A 9275-nucleotide genomic window follows, 5' to 3' on the forward strand; every position below is an offset into this window, starting at 1 on the left:
TTGTAGATTTGTTTTTACAGCTGAGATTTTTGTATTTATTGGGTTATGTATGATATTTGTATATGCTTGGAGTTTTTTTGTTATATTACGTATAGTTTTATGTTCGTTATTTTGTTTTATAATGGTTAAAGCAGAAGTATATTTTGATGGTTTAAGCTTTAGGAGTTTTTGTTATATTACAGGTGTATATTTTATTTTATTTGGGTTTATAATTGGATTTGGGTTTGTTATGTTTTTTGAGAAGATAATTTTTATTATGGTTATTTTTTTTAAGCGTTGAATTTTTTGTTTTATAGTTTTTTATTGAGTTTGTTGTGAATAGAGATTGTCAGGATGTAGGTATTTTTTTTTGTAGTTTTGATTGTTTTTAGAGGTTGCTGCAGTTAGGTTTATTTTGTATAGTTTGGTTGATATTTGGGTTATGTGATATAGTTTTTAAATGTTTTGTTTTAGTAGGATTTAGAAGTGTAACATTGTTTGTAGTATTTTAAAGACGGACTAACTAATTAATTATAGATTTATTATTTTGTTGGACATAATTTTTTTTAGGTTGTGAAGGTTTTTTATATTTATGGATTTAATAATGATTTTTGATTTAGTTGCTGGTTTTGAGGGTTTTTTTTAATTGTTATTTGGGCGATTAGTTTTAAATTGGGTTTTTTTGTTTTTTGTAATAGGAGCAATTGCTATTGGTTTAGGTTTTTTATTTTTTGTTTTATAATATTTGATAGTGTATGATAAGTATATGTTAGGGTTTAATATATTGTATTGTAGTTGTTTTTGCATTTTTTTTTTAGATATTTTTTTATTTTAGCTGGTTTTGGGATTTGTTTAGGGGGAAATTTTTAGTTTATTGGATTAGAGAATTTTTTTAAAGTTTTATTTATGTTTTTTTATATTTTATACTATTCAAATTTTTTTATATTTGGATTAGGTGTTTGTTTTTGTTTAGTTTTTTTGGATTTTTTAGTTTTTATTTTGGTAAAATTGAATATTATATACACGGAAATTTCTAGGTAAAGTATTTGTATAATTAAGTTAATGGTTTTTTTAATATTTAGGGGAAATTGAATATTTTTAAAAGTTGATATATTAGATTTAAAGGGAAAGAGATGGGTGAGGAGTTAGGAAGTTTTATTTTTTATTTTTTTAATAGGTTGGGTAATATTATTAATAAAATTTTAAAATAGGTTATTAAAACTAGAGGAGGAAATTAACAGAGTATGTATATTTTTAATTGTTTTTTATATTTTTTATAGATTGTTAGTATTACATACATTATTATAATAAGCTGGAGTTGTGTTTTTGATTGGTGGAAATTATATATTAGGGATAGGATTGTTTTTATTTGTTGGTAGGGAAATAAATTTATGTGCTAAATAGATAGTATTATATTAAATAATTTTTTATTAAACAGTATAGTGATTATTGATGGTTGTAATTTAATATTAAGCGTTTAAAATTAGAATGTAATTATTAGGGGTTTTTTTTAATTTTTTTTAATTTTATAAAAGGTGTAGAATAAGTAATTAAGGTTCTGTAAGTTGGGCGCCAAATATGTCCCGGGTTAATGATAAGACTCTTTCTTCTGAGAGCGAAGGGCCCCGACACCCCCTCCCCCACCCACAACTGAACCTCTTAGATGGAAGTGAAGAAAAAACTATTTAACAAAATTACACAGAGTGCCCTGCAAGGCACAGGGGAAGGGGAAAAAAACAAGGTGAAAGGCAGTTATTCAACCTGATTAAAAAGTTCGTTTCTCAGACGCAGTCCCTCTCCTCCTCGCCCCCCACCCGGGGCCGGGTGGAGCTCCCTGGAGAGCTCTGCTGTCCTCTGGCTCTTTTGGGTTTCTGGGTGGCAAAGCAGATCGAAGAGAAGGGGTTTAAACGAGGAAAAAGAAGAAAAATGGAAAAAACGGGAACAGAGCTCACTCCGACCCCCGTCCAGCACACAGTCTCTGCCGGGCGACGAATCCTCCCCCGGAGCAAGGCTTGGAGAAAATGTTTTCAAAACAACCCGCGTTTCTCTCTGCGGCTGGGTGTAGTTAAAGAGACAGGACCACACATTTTTACACAGTTTTTTCTTTCTTGGGCATATAAGCCAACGATAGGGAATAAAGGATTATCATATCATCAATCCAAGACACCATCTCTGGGAGAACACTCCCCATGGCCACCTCCTCAAACAAAATTGCCACTTTCCAACTTCCTCTTCTGCAGGCAGGTGAGAAAAGTATCCACTCCCAGCTCCTTGCTCCTAGAGGAAAACAAATGTTTTCAGCAGCAACAACCCTGAAATATCAACCTCCTTCCTTAACCTGGACACTGGGAGCTCACACCAAGAGCCCTTTTGTCCAAGGATATCCACAGAAGACCCTGAGGATGGAGCAGTTTGAAACACAACTCCTTCCGAGTTTAAACCTTCCTTGATCAAATGAATGCACACAAACCTACCCCAAATGGAAATCAGGGCAGAAAGAGAAACTCCTCTCTCACAACAGCAAACTCTGGGCTTCCTTCTGTTCCAGCTGGAGAGGGAAGGCCATGGGATACTCCTGAGTTTGGGGAGGAATCCTGGGAAATGGCCAGATTTGGGAGGGCAGCAGAGGGAAGTTCAACAAAGAGAAGGAAAAGATTCTCTGGAAGCAAAAGATTATGGCAATATTTGGGAAGGAAAGTAAAAAATTTTTGAAGCATCTGAAAAAGTTCCCAGATGGAAATTTCTGCCCTCACAGAACAATCCCTCAGTCTCCTTGGTCTCTCAGGAAGCTCATGAATGAACCTGCAAGGCTTGGATATACATCCCTGGTGTCTATCTGCCAGAGCAAAACAGCTGCCCAACAAGACTTCAAGTGAGCACAGGACAAACCTTCCCCCTCCACCTCCCAACACCAACCCAGAGGAGTCTCTTTCCATCGCAAGATGTACTCTGTGAGCAGTCTGCATTGACTAGACTTGGCTGCAGGAGGGGTTTTCACTGTTACTCTCCCCAGATGGGGGAAGACAGGAAGACCAGAAATGATTCCTGAGGAAAGAAAAAGGCACAGCCTCTTGTGGAGACACCAGCATGAGCTGACTCCAACTGGAAGCCATTCATCCCTTGGCTAAAGCAACATCCATCCTAGGGGCAGCAGTTCAGCTTTGATGAGCATGCTGACAAAACTGCTGCCCCTTGTTGACAGGCAGGGATGAGGAGAAAGAACATGCCAGCTGGATGAAAAAGAGGCAAAAAGGATGTCTTCAAGTGTCTCCTCTTCATCCTATCAGCAAGCAAGACAGAGCAATGTCCTTTCCTTCTGTCACCACAGGTGACCCGGGGATGAGATGCAGCGCGGGGAGAGAGGTCGCCACTGCTGCCAGCAGCCTCGCAAGGGGCTTTGCCCGCCCCGCCGAGCCCGGCCAGCGCCCCGGGAGCGAAACGGCCGCGCTGTGCCCGCGCTGTGCCTCTCTGGCTCGTGTCGCTCGTCGCTCGTCCCCGCCAAGTCCTGCCCGCGCCGCGGCCGTTGCGCTGAGGCGTTGTTGCCCCAGTCGGTGAGCGGCGCCGCCATGCAGCAGCCCCCTCTGCCCTCGGGGCTCAGCGCCCGCACCTTCCCCGCCAAGCTGTGGCACCTGGTGAACAGCCCCCGCGTCCGCTCCGTGCGCTGGGACAGCCTGGCCCGGGGGCTGCTCGTCGAGCGCTCGCTCTTCGAGCGGGAGCTGCTCAGCCCGGCCGGCGCCCGCGGGCTGGGCGGCGAGGGGGCGGCGGCGGCCCCGGGCACCTTCAAAGCCACGCACTTCAGCAGCTTCGTGCGACAGCTCCACCTGTACGGCTTCCACAAGGTGGCGAGCGAGGGCGGCAGCTGGCTCCACTTCAGGAATCCAATCTTTCGCCGCGACCGCCCCGACCTTCTGCTCCGCATCGAGCGCCGGAGCAAGGCCAGCCGAGGAGGTGCGCCAAGGAGGTGCAGCAAGGAGGTGCGCAGCCGCCAGCGCAGCCGCTTGCAGCAGCTCCGCGGGGCCGGTAAGCCGGGCTGGCAGCGAGGGTGGCGCGGGCTTTGGCCGTGGGCACTGCCCGTGCTGGGGCTGCTCAGCGCAGCTGCCCCGGCTGGCCCAGGGGCTGGCTGTGCTTGGGCAAGGCAGCCGTGCCGTGCCGTGCCGTGCCGTGCCGTGCCGTGCCGTGCCGTGCCGTGCCGTGCCGTGCCCCCCGGGCTGCGGGGGGCTGCGGGACAGTCCCGCCGGGGCTGCGCTCACAGCAGCCTGGCCCGCTCGGCCTGCAGCTGGCCCAGCCCCGCGCCGTGGCTGCCGCTGCTCCTTGCCCGGCCACGGGCACGCTTGGGGAGCTCTCCGTGAGTGCGTGTGAGTGCCGAGGGCTCGATGGTGGCCAGGCCCAGCTGCAGGGAGCCTCCTGTCCCTTTGGAGCAGAGGGGGAGAGACCTGGCAGTTGGGATTCTGGCAGTTGCCTCCGGCCGAGGAACTGCCAGGGGAAAGTTTTCCCAGGCAGTTAAACGAATAGGCAAGAGCTAAACAGACAAGGAATTGGTTGCTGCAACGCCACAGAACATGTGGGGATTTTTTTCTTCTCACCCTGCTTGGGAGGATCCGGGCTTTTTGCTTTTCTGATAGAAGTACAGTTGCTGCCAAGGGAAACGAAGCCCCGGAGCAATAGTGACCCAGTCTTCCCTTTGCTTCCATTCTTCTTCCCTCATTGCTACTCAGCTCCCTCATGCCAGGACCTCAGAGCTGCCTCACCTGAGGATGCAGAGCTGCCTCCAGGCCCTTCCAGGCGACGATGTGCAGGTGCTCAAGAGTCTGAGGATTCCCCAGTGCCTGCCAAGAAATCAGTTCCCACCTCTGGAGTTCTGGGGGATTCATCAGAGGAATCAATCCGACGCAAATTCCATCTCAAGCATCTCAGCATTCCACTGGTCCGCATGGACCTAAAACACCACCCTGAGCTCATGGTTCGCCTGGTTCGCATTGACCATCCGAGCGTTTCCAGGGCCCTTCCAGAGAGCAGCAGCTGCAGATCATCAGAGCAGCACCTGCCAGCCTACAGCCCATCAGGTAGGGAAAGAACTTCTACCCTTGCTTTTCCAACAGCTCCTGGCCAGAGACCATTTGGAGTATTTTTCTGCAGTGCTCTGTCATGGGTAGATGTCAAGTGAGAATCAGATAGAAAAGTGTCAAATTGACAAGAAAAAGGAACCTTGAATGCAAAAGACTTCTCGGTCTCCTTTTCCTCTCCTTTCTTCCAATTTGGTTTGTCTCTTGGGCATTTTCCAGACAGCCTTTCTGCTGAGGTGCAAGTGTAAGGCAAAAAATCTTGGCTGAAAGGTGGTCAGTGTTAGGTGAGCTCCCCTCTGTCTTTGAATGAAGCCAAACTGGGACGGTGATAGAATATCACAGATTTTTAAGACTGTGTGTTGTGCCCTTCAGGCCATGCCATTTCAAGGAGCTCTGTGTGTTTGCAGAACAGTTGCACCTGCAGAATATGGCCTGAGCCACAAGGTTGCTTTTTAGCATAAAAATCACAGGTGAATTTCAGTGTTTGCCTGAAGATCTGGTCTTGTCCAGGGTGAATCCACTCTGTGGATGAGATGTGAATCTCATGTGTTGGGATGAGAAACTCAAGCAGCCAACTGCAAAAGCTAATGGGCATGTAGGAAAGGTTGTGATTATGAAGTTTTTGTGTCCCTTTGGAGCAGAGGGGAAAAGACCTGGTTGTTGGGCTTCTTGACTATCCCTGCAGAGGAACTGGCAGGGGACAGTTTTCCCAGACAGTTAAACAAATAGGTGAGACCTAAATAGACAGGGGATTGGTTTTTGAAAAGCCCCAGAACATGTGGGGATTTTTTTCTTCCTCACCCTACTTGGGAGGATCTGAGGTTAGCTGTTTGCTGATAGATGTCCAGTTGCTGCCAAGGGAAATGAAGCCCAGGAGCAATAGTGACCCAATCTTCTGTTTCTCCCTTTCTTCCCTCATTGCTACTCAGCTCCCTCATGCCAAGATCTCAGTGCTGCCTCACCTGAGGATTCAGAGCTGCCTCCAGGCCCTTCCAGCACAAGTGCAGCTGATCAGGACACTGAGGCTTCCCCAGAGCCTCCCAAGAAAGTGTTTGCCACCTCTGGAGTTCTTGGGGATTCATTGGAGGAACCAGACACACGCGAATTTAAATGCCAGCATGAACTCATCATTCCAACAATCCACATTGACCATCTGAGCTCTTCCAGGGCCCTTCCAGAGAGCAGCAGCTGCACATCTTCAGAGCAGCACCTGCCAGCCTACAGCCCATCAGGTAGGGAAAGAACTTCTACCCTTGCTTTACCAACTGCTCCAGCCAAGAGACCATTTAAAGTATTTTTCTGCAGTACTCTGTCATGGGTAGATGTCAAGTGAGAATCAGGTAGAAATTGTCAAGTTGACCAGGAAGGGGGACCTTGAGAACAAAAACAATCTCTGTCTGTATTTCCTGTCCTTCCTCCAGATTTGGAGGATTTTCTGGGGGTTTTCCAAACAGTCTCTCTGTAGAGGAGAAAGACTGAGGCAAAAAACATTTGCCCACAACTGCTCAGTGTCTGGTGAGCTCCCCTGTTTTCTTGAGTGAAGCCAAACTAGGATGCTGATAGGATATTGCAGAGTTTAAAGATTGTCTCTCCTGCAAAGACTTTTATTGCATTTCAATGAGCTCTGTGTGTCCCCAGAACAGTTGCAGCTGCAGAATACAGCCTCAGCCACAAGGTTGCTTTTCTGCAATACAATCCCACTTTGATTTTAGCCTGCATGTCTGCAGATCTGGGCTCTTCCAAGGGGGATCCACTTTCTTTGTTCAGCAAAACTCCAAAGCAGCCAAATCCTCAAGCTGATGGAGAGATGGAAACAGCTGTGATTACAAAGTATTAGTGTGTGTGTGTGTAGATCAGTTTTACAGTCCATACTTTACCAGACATACCCATCAATGAGAATAAATACTTTTTAAGAGGAAGAAATCAGTCTTCCAATCCCCTGGGAAGTTGGAATACATTTCTGGCTTTGAGTTTGCTGTGTGCTTCCTGTGGTGTTTGATCCAAGGCAGCAGTAGAGCTCTGTGTGCCAAGCTCTGTTCTGGAGCCTGACCCAAGTGTTTGGATTCTTGCAGCCACAGTGAGCAGTTCAGCCCCCGATGCTCCGACTGGCAGTGCTGGTTGTGCAGCATGGACAGCCTCCAGCTGGCCATGGAATGAGCCTGGGGAAGAGGAATTGCCACCACTGACTCTGGACCTGGTGCTTGAGACGCTGGAGGAGATGATTTCCCGCTCCCCACCTGAAAAGTCTCCCTTTGCTCAGGTAACTGCATTGGAAAGAGATGAAAAGGGCTGGACTGAGAGCTTTTGAAAGTTGTTGCATGGCTGAGAAGGAAAGGCTTCTTGAATTGAGCTGTGAATGGACAGGGAAGGATTTGCTTGGTAAAGCAAGATTTGCAAAGGAGGAGGGAAGGAAAAGGGGGCTCATCCTTAGTGAGGATGAGAGGTGTTGGCCAAGTTTAGGTGCTCCTTTCTCCTTTTCCTGGGAAGAATCCCTAGTGCAGGGGCATCATTCCTGGTGATGCTTTGTAGGTTCTAACAAGCTTAGCTTGATGTGAAATAGGAGAAGAGTGTTTGGAGAATTGCCCCTGAAGGCAAAGTGTCCCACCCAGGGAGGGGCATGTGAGAGGAGCCTCTGTTAGAGCACCAGCTGTGGGCTCTGCCTCCTTTTGGTTGGAAGGCCAAGGCAGAGCAAGGGCTGGGCTGCAGCTGCTGCTGCTGTGTGATCCCTGCTGTGTGTGTAGGCACTGCCAGAGCCGTGTGAGGGGATGTGCTGCAGCTGCAGCTTTCTGGTCCTCTCTGTAGCCTGCAGTCACATGTGTATCTGGGAAATCCTCAGCAAACTGGCAAACTGGCCAGTCTTGCTCTCCATGTTCCAGAGCTTTGTCATGTTCCTCTTGGACATCTCTGTGGGAAGAGATGTGTGTTCCCATCCAGTCCTGGCAAAGCTGGAGTCTGGATGAGGCTGTTGTGCTCAGGGCTGTGGAGGGAGGAGCACATCCCTGTGCCAGGAGCTGGCAGGACTCCTTCCTTAGTGCCCACATCATGTGTTCAGTGTTGCCCCACATTCAACCTTGTAGCTTTGGCAGCTTCTGGACTGGGTTTGAGAAGTCAATCTTCTCCACTGCCTTTGGGTGCCAGACCTCCTTGTTAGGAGCAAGAGATGAAAGTGAGTGAGCCCTGAAGCCTTTAGGGAGCAGATGTGTTGGTTCTGAGGCCCTGTGAGTTGTGAATTGGAGGGAAGGACAATGTTGGTGCTGCACATGAAATTGAAGCCCAGGGGCTTCTGCTGTGTTGAAGTGCAATTCAATCAGGGACCATTAGTCATTGTGTTTGACAGATTTCCTCTTTGACTTAGGAATGTACTTTCTCTTAACTCTTACCTCTTCCCAGACTTGCCTGAAATGTTCAGTGCCTGTATTGGCACAGGCATTTTTGCATATTATTACACAGCTTTTCCAAAGGATTCCTCTATTTCATATAATATGCAGACCCATTGCCTCCTCTAGATTTACTGTTGAGGAGAGGCAGATTCAAGGCAGAGAATGGGATTTTTTGGAATTGTCCATATTGTATTGCCAAGTGTGATGACATTTTGTCTTCTGTAAACTCACACATACCAGTTCTCAGAAACATTTTCTTCCTCAAGAGAAGGAAATACGGTGGGTTCTGAACTACTGTGTCCCTGCAGAAAACAGTGAGTGATCTTTGGGTTTTCTTTCTTTCTGGTTTTCTTTTAAGGGGAACACTGGTGTCACCCCTGAGTCTTCAGGAGGGGAGCCTGAGAACATGGCTGCAGCAGAGAGAGCTTTGCCTGGCACCGTGAGCCATGGGAACAGTTCCCTGGAGCCCGAGGAGCTTGGTAAGGAGAGAGCCCACATTGGTTGAGAGAGGTCTGAGATGGCTGCTGTGAGCCTGCCTGTGGCAGGAAGGGAGATCAGAGGAGTTGAGTTCTTGTCTGCAGGCTTGGTGCTTCCTGGTGCCTTGAGTTCCAGCAGGGCACTGGCACAGCCTCCCCGGTGGAGCCCTGCCCTCCACGCTTCTCTGGCAGCACTGACCCTGAGTCCTGTGGTGTGGCAAGAGAGCAGTGAATAAAGCTGACCTTCTGGCACTTGTGTCACCAAGCTGGCTGTCCCAGTTTCCAGCTGAAGTGCGTGGATAGGTTTGCTGCAGGGTGGCAGTGCTCTGGAGGCAGCGCTGAGTGACTCTTGAAACAACTGTGTAAAATGCCAGAAA

At 47.7% G+C, this 9275-nt stretch overlaps 1 protein-coding gene and 1 long non-coding RNA gene across 2 annotated transcripts; both read left to right on the forward strand.

The window, feature by feature from the left end:
- Positions 1-3323: 3323 nt before the first annotated feature.
- LOC146420239 (uncharacterized) lies at positions 3324-6138 on the forward strand (the record flags this gene model as incomplete). The annotated part of the gene is made up of 3 exons (XM_085048504.1): positions 3324-3999; positions 4695-5042; positions 5972-6138. Coding segments are annotated over exons 1-3 (1191 nt in total), but the record flags the coding sequence as incomplete, so codon positions are not given.
- A 48-nt stretch (positions 6139-6186) lies between these two features.
- LOC146420240 (uncharacterized) lies at positions 6187-8976 on the forward strand. The gene is made up of 3 exons (XR_014849234.1): positions 6187-6274; positions 7115-7302; positions 8781-8976. It is a non-coding gene; the product is annotated as an uncharacterized LOC146420240 (long non-coding RNA).
- The last annotated feature ends 299 nt before the right edge of the window (positions 8977-9275 follow it).

The sequence above is a fragment of the Lichenostomus cassidix genome, unplaced genomic scaffold, assembly GCF_008360975.1.
Source record: "Lichenostomus cassidix isolate B80296 unplaced genomic scaffold, HeHo_3.0 HiC_scaffold_95, whole genome shotgun sequence".
In the NCBI taxonomy this organism is placed as follows: domain Eukaryota; kingdom Metazoa; phylum Chordata; class Aves; order Passeriformes; family Meliphagidae; genus Lichenostomus; species Lichenostomus cassidix.